Source organism: Schistocerca nitens, chromosome 1 (genome assembly GCF_023898315.1).
Source record: "Schistocerca nitens isolate TAMUIC-IGC-003100 chromosome 1, iqSchNite1.1, whole genome shotgun sequence".
In the NCBI taxonomy this organism is placed as follows: Eukaryota; Metazoa; Arthropoda; class Insecta; order Orthoptera; family Acrididae; genus Schistocerca; species Schistocerca nitens.
Genome location: NC_064614.1, coordinates 550,486,284 through 550,504,598, shown reverse-complemented (window position 1 = coordinate 550,504,598; position 18,315 = coordinate 550,486,284). Strand labels below are relative to the sequence as shown.

General features: G+C 41.6%; 1 protein-coding gene across 1 annotated transcript in view; it reads left to right on the top strand.

Annotated features, from left to right (window-relative positions):
• The window catches only part of LOC126254329 (uncharacterized), a 182,448-nt gene extending 171,148 nt beyond the window's left edge, over positions 1 to 11,300 (top strand). Inside the window, exon 9 of the mRNA XM_049955303.1 lies at positions 10,495 to 11,300. Coding sequence (XP_049811260.1) covers positions 10,495 to 10,534 — 40 coding nt within the window. The 3' untranslated portion in view covers positions 10,535 to 11,300. The remainder of the gene's footprint in view (positions 1 to 10,494) is intronic.
• The last annotated feature ends 7,015 nt before the right edge of the window (positions 11,301 to 18,315 follow it).

Genomic DNA, 18,315 nt, shown 5'->3' with positions numbered 1-18,315 from the left:
TAAGAGGTTTTGGTAGTTGAATGTCTCTTGCTGCCGGATCCTAAAATGAACTCGATTCGATATTTTGACGATCCAACTGTTTGATCGCCCAAATATCGAATCGAGTTGGTTTTAGGATCCGGCAGCAAACCCGAAGAAACTTTCAAGACTTATTGCGCCGGCAAAGCCTACGAAGTCACAGGTTTTCGTCGTATTTAAAATCAGCGAATGAGTCAAAATCATCTATTCATTCACTCAATGACCATACTGGCACCGAAACAGAAGATAACAGAGAGAAGGCCGAAATACTGAATTCGGTCTTCCGAAATTGTTTTACGGTGGAAGATCGTAACACTCTCCCTCCTTCCAATCATCGTACGAATTTCGACATGGCAAATATTAAGACAACCGATGGCGGAGTAGAAAAACAACCCCAATCGCTTAGTAGTATAAATGTATCAAGACCAGATGAGATACCTCTAAGATTCTATAAAGATTCTGCGAAAAAGCTTGCTCCCATTCTAACAGTAATTTATCGTAGATCGCTTGAGCAATGAAGAATACCTAGTGACTGGAAGAAAGCGCGGGTCATTACTGTTTTTAAGAAGAGCTGTAGGACAAAAAATGGTTCAAATGGCTGTGAGCACTATGGGACTTAACATCTGAGGTCATCAGTCCCCTGGAACTTAGAACTACTTAAACCTAACTAACCTAAGGACATCACACACATCCATGCCCGAGGCAGGATTCGAACCTGCGACCGTAGCGGTCGCGCGGTTCCAGAATGTAGCGCCTAGAACCGCTCGACCACCCCGGCCGGCCTGTAGGACAGATACAAACAATTACAGACCTATATCTTTGACGTCAATCTATTGTAGAATTATAGATCACGTTCTATGCTCAAGAACTATGACGTTTTTGGAAAATGAAAATCTCCTCTTTAAAAATCAACATGGATTCCGGAAACACAGATCCTGGGAAACTCAGCTTGCTCTGTTCCTCTATGATATCCACAGCGTGATGCCGTGTTCCTTGACTTCAGGAAGGCGTTTGACACCGTCCCGAAAAAAATACGAGCTTATCGAGTAGCGGAGCAGATTTGCGACTGGATTCAAGACTTCGTTCTCCATAGAAATCAATACGTCGCTCTTAAAGGAACAAAATCGACAGATGTAAAGGTAATTTCTGTAGTACCTGAAGGAAGTGTGATAGAACCGTTACTTTTTACGATATACAATCGCATAAATGATGTATTAGAAATCGTGGGATGCTCTTTAAGGCTGTTTGCAGGTGATGCGGCTGTCTATAACAAAGTAGCAGCGCCAGAAGATAGTAACGATTTGCAGAATGACCTCCAGAGAACTGATGAATGGTGCAGGCTCTGGCAGTTGACCTCGAACGTAAATAAATGCAACATATTGTGCATACGTAGGAAAAGAAATTTACTACACTATTTACGACAAACCACTGGAAACAGGATCTAGCTGTTCTGTGATGTCCTTAGGTTAGTTAGGTTTAAGTAGTTCTAAGTTCTAGGGGACTGATGACCAAAGATGTTAAGTCCCATAGTGCTCAGAGCCATTTGAACCATTTGAACCAGGATCTACCGTAAAATATCTAGGAGTACACATCCAGAACGACCTTAGGTGCAATGACCACATAACACAAATAGTGGAAAAAGCAGATGCCAGTGCCAGATTCATAGGCTGAACCTTAAGGAAATGTAACTCATCCACGAAGGAAGTGGCTTGTAAGGCGTTTGTTCGACCGATTTCTTAGTATTGTTCATCTATCTGGGATCCCTACCAGGTAGGACTGATAGAAGAGATAGAGAAGATCCAACGAAACGCTGCTCGTTTCGCCACGGAATCGTTTAGCTGTCGTGAGAACGTTACGGACAGGCTCAACAAACTCTATTGGCGGACGTTACAAAACTGGCGTTGTGCATCACGGAGGGATTTACTATTGAAATTTCGAGAGAACACTTTCCGGAAAGAGTCGGAAAACGTACTACATCCCCCACATAAGTCTCGCGTAATGACCACGAGAAGAAAACTCGAGAAATTGGAGCTTACCGACAATCATTCTTCATACGCATTATTCGCGAGTGGAACAGCGTTGGAGGGCTCAGTTAGTGGTACTTAAACCTAACTAACCTAAGGACAGCACACACATCCATGCCCGAGACAGGATTTGAACCGGCGACCGTAGCAGCACCGCGGTTCCGGACTGAAGCGCCTAAAACCTCTCGGCCACAACGGCCGGCAAAAGTACCCACAGCCACACATCATTAGGTGGCTTACGGAGTATGATGTAGATGTAGACGTAAATCATCAACGAACTTTGAGCCACTAAGATCTTCTTTTAGAAGGTTAAAAATGTGATAATCTGAAGGTTGCAGGCACTGGGAATACGGGCGATGGAGCAAGCAGACGAACGTCAGGTCTCCTTGCACACATCCATGAGCCTTTCTTCCATTTCCGATTTTAAATGTTTTGGGACACACCTCGCACACACTTTCTCAAAGATCAGTACATTATGAATAATCTACATCTACATCTACATTTATACTCCGCAAGCCACCCAACGGTGTGTGGCGGAGGGCACTTTACGTGCCACTGTCATTACCTCCCTTTCCCGTTCCAGTCGCGTATGGTTCGCGGGAAGAACGACTGTCTGAAAGCCTCCGTGCGCGCTCTAATCCCTCTAATTTTACATTCGTGATCTCCTCGGGAGGTATAAGTAGGGGGAAGCAATATATTCGATACCTCATCCAGAAACGCACCCTCTCGAAACCTGGCGAGCAAGCTACACCGCGATGCAGAGCGCCTCTCTTGCAGAGTCTGCCACTTGAGTTTATTAAACATCTCCGTAACGCTACCACGGTTACCAAATAACCCTGTGATGAAACGCGCCGCTCTTCTTTGGATCTTCTCTATCTCCTCCGTCAACCCGATCTGGTACGGATCCCACACTGATGAGCAATACTCAAGTATAGGTCGAACGAGTGTTTTGTAAGCCACCTCCTTTGTTGATGGACTACATTTTCTAAGCACTCTCCCAATGAATCTCAACCTGGTACCCGCCTTACCAACAATTAATTTTATATGATCATTCCACTTCAAATCGTTCCGCACGCATACTCCCAGATATTTTACAGAAGTAACTGCTACCAGTGTTTGTTCCGCTATCATATAATCATACAATAAAGGATCCTTCTTTCTATGTATTCGCAATACATTACATTTGTCTATGTTAAGGGACAGTTGCCACTCCCTGCACCAAGTGCCCATCCGCTGCAGATCTTCCTGCATTTCGCTACAATTTTCTAATGCTGCAACTTCTCTGTATACTACAGCATCATCCGCGAAAAGCCGCATGGAACTTCCGACACTATCTACTAGGTCATTTATATATATTGTGAAAAGCAATGGTCCCATAACACTCCCCTGTGGCACGCCAGAGGTTACTTTAACGTCTGTAGACGTCTCTCCATTGATAACAACATGCTGTGTTCTGTTTGCTAAAAACTCTTCAATCCAGCCACACAGCTGGTCTGATATTCCGTAGGCTCTCACTTTGTTTATCAGGCGACAGTGCGGAACTGTATCGAACGCCTTCCGGAAGTCAAGAAAATTAGCATCTACCTGGGAGCCTGTATCTAATATTTTCTGGGTCTCATGAACAAATAACGCGAGTTGGGTCTCACACGATCGCTGTTTCCGGAATCCATGTTGATTCCTACATAGTAGATTCTGGGTTTCCAAAAACGACATGATACTCGAGCATATGGTGGGCTGATACGATACTAGTGTTGATCGTTACTCCATTATCACTCATCCTAACACTCTTGTTTTCCCGTATCAGCTCACCAACTCTGATGTGTTGTTGTCCGTGACTTCACAGACAGATCGTCCTGGGCTTGGCTAATCTTGAACACTTCTTACACCCCGTTTGTACTTATCTGCCCACTCGTACTTGACTCAGACAACTTTTACAATGTTGCTCCACCATCCGACTTTGAATTTCTAGCAGGTTGAACCCTTCAGTTGACAGAAATCTAATGCACTACGCTGATCCACTTTGGTGCAAAACTGCAAAGGTGCCACCATCTTCTTCACTGATTTCAAGCATCACATTCGCGAGGCAGGTCTGCAGTCACTCTGATAATCTTTCTAAGACACCTACAAAAAATAAGAAAGAACCACAGGCTTTGTCGAAGTTTTATATTTTTATACCGTTTTTCCATTTACACATAAGCGCCAAAGAAACTGGTATAGGCATGCGTATTCACATACACAGATATGCAAACGGGCAGAATACGGCGCTGCGGTCGGCAACTCCTATATAAGACAACAAGAGTCTGGCGCAGTTGTTATATCGGTTACTGCTGCCACAATGGCAGGTTATCAAGATTTAAGTGAGTTTGAACGTGTGTTGTAGTCGGCTCACGAGCGATGGGACACAGCCTTGCGGAGTGGCCGTGCTGTTTGAGGCGCCATGTCACTGACATCGCGGCCCCTCCCGCCGGACGTTCGAGTCCTCCAAGAGCATGGGTGTGTATGCCGTTCTTGGTTAGTTTATGTAGGGTTTAAGTCTATGGACCGATGACCTCAGCAGTTTGGTCCCTTAGCAGTTCACAAACATTTTGATGGGACACAGCATCTCCGAAATAGCGATGAAGCCAGAATTTTCGCGTACCACCATTTCACGAGTGTACCGTGAGGATCAGGAATCTGGTAAAACATCAGACCTCCGACATCACTGCGGCCGGAAAAAGATCCTGCAAGAACGGAGCCAACGACGACTGAAGGGAATCGTTCAACGTGGCAGAAGTGCAACCCTTCCGCAAATTGCTGCAGACGTCAATGCTGGGCCATCAACAAGTGTCAGCGTCCGAACCATTCAACGAAACATCATCGATATGGGCTTTGGGAGCCGAAGGTCCACTCGTGTACCCTTGCTGACTGCACAACACAAAGCTTTACGACTCGTTTGGGCCCGTCGACACCGACATTGGACTGTAGATGACTGGTAACATGTTGAATACTCGGACGAGTCTCTTTTCAAATTGTATCGAGCGGATGTATGTGTACGGGTATGGAGACAACCTCATGAATCCATGGACCCTGCATGTCATCAGGGAACTGCTCAAGCTTGTGGTGGCTCTTTAATGGTACGGGGCGTGTGTAGTTGGTATGATACGTCTAGATACGACTCTGACGTGAGTCCTACGTAAGCATCCTGTCTGATCATCTGCATGCATTCGTGTCCATTGTTTCCTTGTGCAATCCGACGGACATGGGCAATTTCAGCAGGACAATGCGACATCCCACTCGTCCGGAATTGCTGCATAGTGGCTCCAGGAACACTCTTCTGACTTTAAATACTTCCGCTAACCACCAAACTCCCCAGGCATGAACATTACTGAGCATACCTGGGATACCTTGCAACATGCTGTTCAGAAGAGATTTCCACCCCCGCCCCCCCCCTCCCGTACTCTTATGGATTTATCGGCAGCCCTGCAGGATTCATGGTGTCAATTCCCTCCAGCAGTACTTCAGACATTTTCGAGTCCACGCCACGTCGTGCTGCGGAACTTCTGTTTGCTCGCGCGAGTCCTACACGATATTGGGTAGGTGTACCAGTTTCTCTGGCTCTTCAGTGTATCTACTGAATGACCCTTGTTGTACTACAAATATATATATCTTGGGTCTGCACAAAAGGGATAAGTTTATCTTTGAATCAGAACAGTGCGTTCTTTCTCCTAGTACATGTTACACTGAAGTACGAGATAGAATCAATTCGAGTAGAAACTGACTAAAACGAACAACTGTTCACTAAATGAAGCGATGTCAGTTTAAGTATGAAATGTGCGTACATGAAAGGTAATAATCACTTGTAGTGCATAAGATCGACTTGTTCCGACATCTATACTCCGAAAGTCACCTTATGGTGTACCACTATACAAAAACATTGGTAATGCGAAACCCAGGTCGCGCTCTTCACAAGTGATTTACAGAGAGTTAGGGATAGAGGTAGTTGTCTGTATTCGGTGTTTCTTGATTCCAAAGATGATTACTGTTGAGTACCATACCAATGCCTAGGAAAGAAAATACACTGCCTGGCAAGAGACGTGAGGTACACAGGAGACATTTTCGCATGTCAGTGTAACTTCGCACACGTACACACCATGGACTGGTATGTAAATCATTAGAGTTGCCGTTTCCTGTGACTGGTAGAACTGTCAGCACAGTGCATTAGCGCTGTTCATGTTCAGTGTTGTTACTAGGCCTGGTAGGGTATACAGACTGACTCAGCTGCCGCTACCGTTGTCGTTTTATGCAACCCGCAGTTGTACAGCTGTCCTTCATAAAACACAGGCGAGATTTTCATATGCTCTCGCTCACTATGCGGAAACTATTAGTCCTACAGGAAAAATTAGCAGGACCTTTCCGTAGGAAATTTAATGTAGCTAAATTTTGTACTGGGATACGTTGTCGATGAAGGCCACGATTTTTGAGTTATTCAAGAGAAATGTACACCAGTGATCTTCAAACACACCTCTACCCCCATTCATCCCTAACCAGTCAGGATTTCTAGTATGTTGTTCGTGGCATTCTCTACTATCACTGTCCAAAAATTTCAGACTGCAGGAATTATTCCCGATATTCGCCCTTTTCTGGTCTGTATCTGCATAGCCGGCTACTTCGTTAACATTACTAATTTAAACGTGCCCGTGAGGGCAATGAACGAAAAATTACTTTTGTAAACTAATTACGTTGACAATTCGATCCCTTAGAACCAGAGTACTTTCGTAGATAGATGGTCTGACAAACACAACGGTGTAATTGTTTACCCTAAACAACGAAAAATGTGAGGTCATCCACATGAGTGCTAAAAGGTTACACGATAAATCAGTCAAACCTAAAGGCAGTAAATTCAACTAAATACCTAAGAACTAGAATTACGAACTACTTAAATTGGAAGGAACACATAGAAAATGTTGAGGGGAAGGCAAACAAAAGACTACGTTTTATTGGCTGGACACTTAGAAAATGTAACAGATCTACTAAAGAGACTGCCCACACTACGCTTGTCCGTCCTCTTTTAGAGTACTGTTGCGCGGTGTGGGATCCTTACCAACAGGATTGACGGAGTACATCGAAAAGTTCAAAGAAAGGAGAACGTTTTGTTTTTTCACGAAATAGGGGAGAGATTGTCACTGAAATGGTACATAATTTGGGACGGACATCATTAAAACAAAGGCGTTATTCGGGGAGGAGGAATCTTCTCACGAAATTCCAATCACCAACTTTCTCCTCCGAATGCGAAAATATTTTGTTGACGATGACCTACATAGGGAGAGACGATCTCCATGATAAAATAAGGGAAATCAGAGCTCACGCGGAAACATATAGGTGTTGGTTCTTTCCGCGCGCTGTACGAGATTGGAATAATAGGGAACTGTGAAGGTGATTCTATTAACCGTCTGCCAGGAAATTAAATGAGATTTGGAGAGTATCCATGTAAATGTAGATGTACTTTATGCTATTAAAATTCACAAATTTGGCAACACAAATGAAGAATTTGTTACACAAACGTCAGATTTATAATTTGTAAGTGTCCGATGAAGGCGGTGACCTAAAAAGACCAGTGAATGAAGGCCAAAAAAGGTCGAACGTGTAAAATAATCCGTGCGATCGCAAATATTTGTACAGTGCTAGGAGTGGTTGCCATGAACAAGACAAGATAAATTCCGACCAGTGGCAGCTGTGTTTGGGAGTGGGGGTACATTTGAACGTCACCTTTGTACGTTTTTCTTGAATAGCACGAAAACTACGACATCTAGCGAAAATGTATCCCAGAACAAAATTTAACTACATTAAATTTCCGAAGAAAAGTTTGTTTATTTTTCTGTAGCAGGAACAGTTCACGCGTAGCGAGCGACAGTATGTGAAAATCTCAAGCGTGGTTTACGAACGCCAGCTATAACATTAAAGCTTGCATGAAACGAAGCGGCAGGGACAGCTAGATCACCCTGTATAAGGGGCATGAATAGCATCGGATGTTGAGAGATCACTGAGAAGAGCAGAGAGATGATGTGTACTCGTGTGTGAAAGCGTTATCAGGACGTGATAGCGTTTGGAAGGACCACATTGTAGGCCTGCATTTTGGCGGCTGGTCAAACTATGCAATATCCATATTTGTGTTCATTCGGATTTGACAATGGCCCAAAGTTAAATTGCATGAAATCGTGAGGCATACTCGCCGTCAAGTGTCTGATCGACCATGTCTCACCAGCACAAGGAAGAACTACCGAATTCCACCAAGCACAACGTAAGCCCTTCATATCAATGCCTACACTCCGAGGACAGGTAATGGACACCACGCTGTGTCATCCCGCCTCATTGGTCGCAACTAGCAGCAGCCGGGAATTGTCGTCCCATGCGTAGGGTGCCGTTAACACCACAACACAAGCGGCTGTTTTTGGAGTGGTGCCGTGACTATGAAGCGTGCACTGGCGTTGAATTGTGTTGTATTGTTTTCTGTGATGAACAGAGGTTCTATGCTACCCTGGATGATGATGTTTTGTTTATGGGGCATTCAACTGTGTGGTTATCAGCGCCCGTACAAATTCCCAAACTTTGCTCAGTCCAATCTCGCCACTATCATGAATGAGGATAAAATGATAAAGTCAACACGAACATCCAGTTATCTCCAGACAGGTGAAAATCCCTGACCCCGCCAGGAATAACCCGGGACCCCGTATTCGGGAAGCGACAGCACGACCGCGAGACCACGATCTGCGGACTCTCTGCTACCCTGGGAGATCACTGGCGGCGAGTAGGGCAGTGGGCTGGGGAGAGGTCCCATTATTTCAATGTTTTGGAGAGCCACAGGGTGTTATGTTGTAGAGAATCATCTGGGATAACTTAAGGGACGGCTGGTACTAATCGTGGCAATTCTGACGGCATATCGTATGTCTCGGATATCGTATGCTTTCATGTGTTACCCCTCGTGTGACTTTTTTGTGTTCCTTCACACATGTCACACTGTCTGCATGGTGCTGAGCTAACCTGTTTCCCCGGAATACGCCACATCTGCCTCCAATAGGACAGGTGTTCGACAACAGCTCCGTCCCAGTATCTGTATCAAGATATCAATGACCAGTTGCATAAGTTTTGGATCAGATTGGCTGGGGACGGGATACAATGTCTTTGTGACTCCCTTCCCAACGTAATCAGAGCATGCATCCAGCCATTTACACTATCAACCTGTGAAATTTCATTGCGTTTCCTCGAACACTTCTGGGTGCGTCGCCTTTCTTGTCGGTAGGTGTATGTTCTTATGGAGAATCTAGGCAGGTTCTTACTAGATTTAGAAACTTTCTGTTGCGTAGAACCGCTGTCTAATGAAACGAAAGTAACTTCACCTGCGTCCCACGAAAGTGTGACAGAACCGTTATAATTTGTAGTATACATATACCAGTGGTTTAGTGAACTCTGACTTTGAGCTGTTGTTGGGCTCTACGAGGAAGCATTAACCAAGAACCATATCGGGTCTGATCTCTACAAAATATGTGACTTTTACAAAGATAGGCTACTATGTTACCCCCAATCTAAGTTTCGTTAAGGAAAACTGGAGTCATTGATTTATTGGCTCTGAGCACTATGCGACTTAACTTCTGAGGTCATCAGTCGCGTAGAACTTAGAACTAATTAAAGCTAACTAACCTAAGGACATCACACACGTCCAAGCCCGAGGCAGGATTCGAACCTGCGACCGTAGCGGTCGCTCGGCTCCAGATTGTAGCGCCTAGTACCGCACGGCCACTCCGGCCGGCCATTATTTATTGATCACATGGTGAGAAGTTGGATTTCGGTTACAAAATATGTAGCTAAAAGTATTTTTACTGCCTATGGTAGGGTACTGTTCAAGTTCGAACCATATAAGGTTGGATTCAGAAGATGCATCAAGAGTATACCAACAAGGGCATTACTTGTTTTGTAATTACTCACTTGTTTTGCTCAACAGACTTTCTGTGCTAGTTCAGCTGGCAGATACCTTGCTCAAAACCTCTCAAAGATTTACTTCGAAAAATCTAAAATCTTTTTCAGTATCTAATTACTCAAATTTTTCAGCCTGCTAACACTCTTTAGCCTCGAATAGGACATGATGATAAAATTAGACTCATAATTTGTGGGACAGAGACATGGCAGTAGCCATACTTGCTTCGCTTCATCCGAGAATGGAACGGAATAACATTTAGTACAATAAAATGTATCATATGTCATTTAGTTTGCAGAGTACATACTGGGACCAGGATACAGCTCAGGTGCGCCAAATGACTATCCTGCCCAATTACAATGTGCAGTGGCATGAAACTTTTGTGTTTATTCTGTCATGGTAATAGCTTGTTTATTTACTGACATGGCTACTGGTTTAAGTAGAAATGTAGAAACCTGTTACTACCTGGGAATCTGTGCAGATTGCTTGTGTTTTCTTTTACAGAGTACTCGGAATCCACAAACGGTTGTTCTACCTCGAATAGTACGAGTAGATCGGCTGCCGGACCAATGAGCAGCGCAAGAAATGGGACTTCTGCTTGCGGTGTACCAAGATGCAGGAAATAGTCTTGGAACTCACGTGCTGGAGCTTCTGCTGTTATCCTACGGATTGGTGCGGAGATCATTGCCAAGGAATCTACTGTATAAAATACTTCATAAATGTGACCGAAACGTGACCTGTTAGCTATTCAATAGCGCACTCCCCGTTATCAATCTTACATACTATAAAAGCTTTATGTGGGTTTTTAAACCCCTGCCTATAAAAAAAAGTTAGACCAAAAATTACGTCCTAAGAAGTAGAAGCTGACAGTTTCATCCATAACTTCAAACATGTTTCTCCTCTTCTTTATACACAAGTCTAATTTGACTAATAGTAAATGCCATGAGAGCAATGAATTCAGTGTTTGACGCGTAGTCGTACACTTACAAAACAATTTACAGTGATTTTAAAGTATTCCAATATTTTGTTTTACAGCAAAGCACATTACCTTGGTCATAGCTTTGTAGTTTTATGTTCTACTTGGACGTTTCCCATATGCCTTAAATATCATGCACTTCTAAGCCCTTTATTATTGTTGCTGGACGAAAAGTAATGACATTTAACAGATGTGGTATGTTGCTCTCCTTGTTTCTTGTTCTGTTACTTAAGACCTCAACGTAGACAGAACGTCAAACACGAATCTCCTTTCCCTCCTACTGTCGAAGTTCATGTACAATTTATCTGCGATAGCACTTACTTTTATCGGATAATAAAAACATACATCCAAACTATCTTAGAGATTTATTTTCATTTATTAATAATTTCATATTGTTGCTCTTTGGCTTAGGTAGAACATAAAATATAAAATAGATATTTACAATTACATCGAATAAAATGACGAGTTTTAAGTACAACAAAAGATAATTAAAGTTCATATTTTTTAATGAAATACTGTCGAAACAAGCTTAAAATGCAGTAAAATATTACTATAATTCACAAATTTTTGTACATTGCATTCTTGACATTTGTGTGAATGATGTTATAATTTATAATTCAGTACTGCTTCGACGAGCAGGCAGTATATGCTATGAACGATGGGGAACTCCAGTTAAGATTGATGAAAGTAAGGAAGGGCGGGATGGTGAACCGCGGAGAAAGATTCCTGTATTGGCCGACAGGGAGCGAGATAAAGTGGCTGACAACTGAGAGAAGTGTGAACAAGAGACAGGACTCTGGATCGGACAGACTGAGTGTTGAGACGTGGTATTAGGAATCGGGGTAGCATACTGAAACCCTGATCGATAAAGCTTATTAGGTGAGGTGGAACTATGGTTAGTAATACAGATAGATGTCAACACAGAGATTTACGTTGGGTAGTGGTAGCTTGTTAAATTGGCTTGAGACAGATATGGAATGTGGTAAGTTGGAGCAAGGGGAGAATACGTTCTTAAGGGAAAATTTCAATACAGGGTTGGAAATAGTTAAAGAAAAATTGGATTTTATTCTTAGAGTTTGTATAATATACAGAATTCTAGAAATGTTCAAAGAATTTGAGGAGAAGAAATAATTTGGCTAGCTGGTGTGGGAAATAAAAGACAGATGTGGGTAATGGGGAAGTGCAAGGAGTTTGAGGACTTGAAGGACTGTACAATTTAAGCAATATGGATAGGCTATCTCAGCAAAGGTTATGATATAATAAATTGTGTAGGATGTGTGAATCCTGCATTAGTGATCTCTGTAGTTTCTGTTTACTGTAAGTTTTTTGTTGGGTTTTTAATATGTGTGGCAACCAGACTGGTTTATTGATTGGAGCTGAAAGAGAGACCTATATTTTCTAGTGTATTTGCAAGAAGTATGGGATAGTTGTGGACGGTGAGGTGGAAATTAGAGAGATGGAAACTGCATGTGGTACATTGTATGATTGTTGCTCGCATTTCGCGGAATTTAATTTAGAGTCCAGTGGTTATGCTTGGGGATGAAACAGTTGACACGTAATTGAAGGGAACTGAAGACGAAGGTGTTGGTGTTGGCATAACGGAGAAATCGAATGTGAGCAAGTGATTTAGATGTGTGAAGATAGAGAAATGGAAATTAGATCGATCTTTGGGGCATCCTTGCCTATGGATGGAGGAATGGGGCTGGTTATAATTGACAGTGATTGAAGGGGGATAACATACAGTAAAGCAAAACAGTCCTCCAAAGTGGTGAGCTATATTTACGATTTTAAAACTGCAAATTTTAGGGAAAGCTTGCAGCAGTTAGACTGGGATGAGGTGTACTGGGAAACTGATGCTAATTTAAAAATAACCTATTTCACGATACATTTGTGAGTATTTCTGAAAACAGTTTCTCTAAGAAAACAGTGAGATATAACTGTAAGAAATCACGTAAAAAATCATGGCTTACTAAAGAGATAAAAATATTTTGTAACCGGGAAATGGGAATATATCTAGTAGCAACAAAGAGTAATGACTCAGAAACAGTCAAATATTATACAAATTACTGTACTATGTTAAGGAAATTATTAAAAAGTTCAGAAATATGTGTATTACGTCTGAAATTAGCATCTATGACAATAAAATTAAAACGATCTGGAATATTATTGAAAGGGAAACAGGGCAACCAAGAGCGCAGGAAGACTATTTAACCATCAATCTGAATCAGAAGTTTACTTAAAAAACGTCAGAGGTTGAAAATACTTTTAATAATAATTTTTTAAATGTTTTGGAGAAAATAGGATCCAGATGTTCATTAGAAAAGGCAAAGCTATATATGGAAGAGGCAATACCTATGCAGTTTGATGAAACTGAAATTCTGTCCACTTCTCCTTCTGAAGTTACGAAAATAATAAACTCGCTCAGAAGTAAAAGCCCACAGGGAATTGACGTCATCTCCAACAAAGCACTAAAAGCCTCTTCCCAACAGATAAGTAGGATTCTCAGCCACATATGTAATAGCTCACTGAAACAGGCCATTTTCCCTGATAGACTGAAATAAGCTATTGTTAAACCATTGCATATAAAGGGGGCAGGTCTGATGCCACGAACTACCACCCAATCTCATTTCTGACAGCTTTTTCCTAAATTCATGTAAAAGTAATGTATTTAAGAGTCGCTTCACATATTTGTAAAAATAAAATACCAACAAAATGCCATTTTAGTTTTCAGAAAGTTCTCTACAGAAAATGCTATATATGCCTTCACTGATCAAGTATTAAATACTCTGGATAAACGGACATCATCAAATGAGATTTTTTGTAATCTCTCAAACGCTTTTGACTGTGTAAATCATGGAATGCTTCTATATAAACTTAAGTATTGTGGTATGCGTGGGACAGTGCACAAATGATGTAATTCATATTTAACTGGAAGAGTACAAAAGGTTGGAATAAATGGTTCACATAACGCACAATAATCAACAGGAATCAAGGATGGGGTCCCAGAAGGTTCAGTCTTGGGTCTCTTATTTTTCTTACTATACATTAATGACTTGCCACTCTTTATTCACGAAAATGCAAAGCTAGTTCTGTTTGCTGATGATAAAAGTATAGTAATCACACCCAGCAAACAAGAATTATCTGAGGAAATTGTAAACAATGTTTTTCAGAGAAATATAGCTAAGGCAGAATATTGCAAATTTTTGGGTATGTGCATTGATGAGAGATTGCGTTGGAAGAAACATATTGATGATCTACTGAAACGTTTGAGTCCAGCTAATTATGCTTTTATGGTTACTGCAAATTTTGGCTATAAACATATAAGTAAAATAGCTTACTATGCCTATTTTAATTCACTACTTTCGTTTGGGATCATTTTTGGGGTATTTCATCATTAAGGAAATAAGTATTCAGCGCACAGTACTTCATGTTTGCCTAATAGAATAAGGTTTCAATGGGCGATTTCTTATTCAGAAGGAACAGCAGCATTTCAAAGGTTCTGAATATCTCAAGATGCAAGCCATCCTATAGAATGTTAAAGCGTATCTGGCGCCTACAGAGAAGACTAACTTCACTTTGTGATTGTGGATAGTGAAATCATAATTAAATGCTGTGTAGCGTGTCTAAGGAAATGTGACTTAAATAACTCGTGCCGGCATGGGTAATATTAAATCAATCTCTGGCCTCTTACATATGTACTTTAAGCTGAGAACAAAGGGTAGTCATAAAAAGTTACAGCACATCTAACCTGGAGTTGTCGGATCATAGTTTGTTCTCATCGAGAAGAAGCTAATGAAAGCGGTTTGTGACGGTGAGGCATTTGATCGCTTACAGTTTCCCATTTTACTTTTGTTAATTGACAAATGTGTTTTAATTCCTTACATGTCTGTTGCCCAGAACGGCCTATCTTTGCCTATAGAAGATTGTAAATGAGTCACCGTAGTATCAATGACATGTAAAAGTAATTCAAATGAAGAACATTGTCCTGTTCTTGGGTAAAGCAACGATGACTCGCTCATAAACAGGTCTCATTTAAATTCACCATTGCCTCCACTAGTTTTAGCACAGAGAGTCATTACAGCCACTCATGTGTTAAGTTGAATAAACATTATTCGCATTACATTTGCGAATCGTGTTTATCTCTCACAGCATGCTCAGTTGCAAATCGAGAAGAGAGGTCATTTATGACACTAAATACCTTCAGGAGGATAATGCATAAAAACTGATTCTGAGAGATCTATATGACTGCTACGTGTAAGTTACGTGGAGAATAAAGTAATAAACTTCAGCTACGACTACTGGTGTCTCAAGTCACACAGCGAGGCGAAGGCAGATTTGAACGTCAGATGAATACACTAAGCAGATTCAGAAGGATGTGGGTTGCAGTAAGTACTGGGAGATGAAGAAGCTTGCACAGGATAGGGTAGCATGGAGAGCTGCATCAAACCAGTCTCAGGACTGAAGACCACAACAACAACAACAACGTTGCTTGCAGAACACTGGTATCATCGTCAACTACTTTGTGTGGGTACACTGAAATGGTAATAATCATTTGCTTTATCCAAGCACGTAGTACGCTTCATGCCAGTTTGATATTTATTGCAACCCGTCTTCATGGCGTGCACAAAGATAATTTCATATTGCTTGCAATTATTAATACAGGCAATACTAATTTAACAAAGTTATCCACAACTTGCCAGTGTCTCAGATAAAAACTGATGTATTCATCTCTACCTCCTACATTAGCCATGAGAAAACAAATGTAGCTGTTCTTATATTACTTTCATTCACTTCCATTATATAAAGCAACTGTGAGGTGGCGGTTGAGCTGTTTAGCATACCCCCAAGGTGCTGTAAGTCCGATTCCCGGTAATCCACAGGAAAGAGAAGCCACTCATAACATAATGCACATTTCAAAGAAACAAGGTCAAGCAATGGACAACATTTTATTAAAGGAAAATTACTACGAGTTGCCCAATTAAGGTGAAAATAGGAATACAATACCTCACACGGATATATTAAGGAAGAGACTCACCAAACTACAAAAGGAAACTAGCGGTCACTGTGGCAATCGGGTATATTGTCATAAGATATCAAACAAAATGATTTACTCACTGAATCAAACATATAAACATTTCATAATTTGACAAGGGAATACAAACTATAGCCTCGGCACAGGTGGGTGGCCTTATGAAGACATAATATGAATCTGTACTGCGGATACGGCCAATGACTGCCGCAGTGGCTAGTGATCTGGAGATAGTTATCCAGAAAAGCAAGAATAACCACCACTACTTTCGCCAAAGTACATGATGGGTGCGACTAGCTGGCTGCGAATGTTAAATCTGTGCAGTGACACCCTGGTGCAAATTAACTAGCTTCACGTCCCCCTTGCCGATGGCTCATGCTTACCACTGTTAAACTATGCTACTTTGAAAGACGGCTGCAGTAGTGGTTGGAAATTCTAATTCGGCCCGGTACTCTGCTCTAAGTCAGAGACATCTCCCTCTGTGCATATCTTCAACAGTTGCCTAAGATGAAGTGCGTTCTCAGTGATATCCCTGCAGTAAGTGTTTCTGATTTTACGAAACTTAGCAAGTTCTGCTAGCATAGAGATCCCACCGGACAGCTGCAGTAGACCTTGAGTTCTCACCAATAATAATTTTACCAGTGGAAAAAGCTGCTATTGGAACTCAAAAAAACGCTAATATGTTCGTGTTTATTTAAACGACTGGCTGAAAAGTGGGGAACTGGCTGCCTCATTCTGTATTGCTCAGCACCTTTAAAAATTTTCCCAAAAATTGTGGCATGCAAACTTATGCGCCCTTCTTTGAACATGCAACTCACCTCAAACTCCAACAAACTGTCTTAACTGTAACTCACTCACACCCACTAGTCCATTGCTGTAAGCGGCTCATATCCATCCGCTCTCAGTTATCCTTTCTCAATCACTCAATTAGCCCAGCTCAATTTTCATTATCTCTTTGTCCCTCTCTTTGTTTCCTGTGTCCCAGTCGCAGTCCCCTTCGTTCTGTCCTACTACTACAGTCTCCACTCTCTCTCTGCTAATGCATCATTCCTTCCTTTCCAATGCTGCTGCCTTTTCCCACTGTCACTACCTCTCTCTTCCTCGTTGTCGTTGTTATATACTCTGTCTCTCACTATCATTGGCTCTCATCCACTTCCACTTTCTGTTTCACTTAATTCCTCCCCCCCCCCCCCCAGGCAATCTGTCCTTCACTCTTTTCGTAGCTCTGTTCTGTCACTGTCAACTGTGTTCCACTGTCACCGTATCCCTGTCTTTCTCTCAAACTGTCATTGTCTCCTTCGCTCTTTCTATAACCCAACCACTGTCTGCTATCTTCCAGTATTTATTACTTGTCAGTCTCTTTGCCACTGCCACTGTCTTATTCTCTCTCTCAGCATACAAAGGCGCGAATATATTCGCATGCTAAATTTTTTAGATAATTTTTAAAGAGTCTGAGGAAGGCATAATGAGGCAGCTGATACCCCACTTTTCATTTAGAACCTTTTAAATAAACAGGAACATGTTAACATTTTTTGTGCTCTGATAGCTGAATTTTTCCGTTGACTCCCTTCTTTTCCCTGCTGTAGCAGAGCAAGTAACACATATGAAAAGAAATGCATTGGTTAGCACAGTTTAGGTAGTATATTTATCTGAAACTGAAATAACTTAAAACTAATTTTACATGTCAGACCGAATTTTATATGCAAAAAAGTTCCGAATATGCTCCAGTGCTACGAAATGGGATCGGCAGATGATAACCGAGACACTTTAGAGCATATTTCTCTGTGCAAAGTCACATTATAAACTACATTTCCGCCTCAAACCGGATTTTACGTGCGTATTTTACGTGTGGTAAGGTACCTTTGTAATTTGGAAACGGATAAAGATATGCAGAAAATTTTGGAGGCTGTTCGAGATCGTAACCTTAGGAATGCATCGTAAAAATTACAGCCAATTGCTGTCCATAGCCATCTCGGAATCCGTGTAGGGTTTTGGTACCAAATGACAAGTTTTTGGGGTGTTTCTTGATAAAGGACAAAGATTTTTGAAAACAGTGAGATGGCTCTTCTAGACAAATGCCTAGAGAATATACCGCTAAAATTTTAGCAATTTGCTATGTTTATTTATTACTTAGATCCCAGCTCATAGCGGATTTTACAAGTAGAATAGGCTAATTTTCGACCTCTGTATCTCGGAAACGGATAAAGATATCAATAAAATTTTCAAGGTAGTTCTAGATCGGAATCTTAGGAACATATCGTATGAATTTCAGCCATTTGCTGTACGTAGCTGCCTTGGAATCATAGGTTGGGTTTTGGTC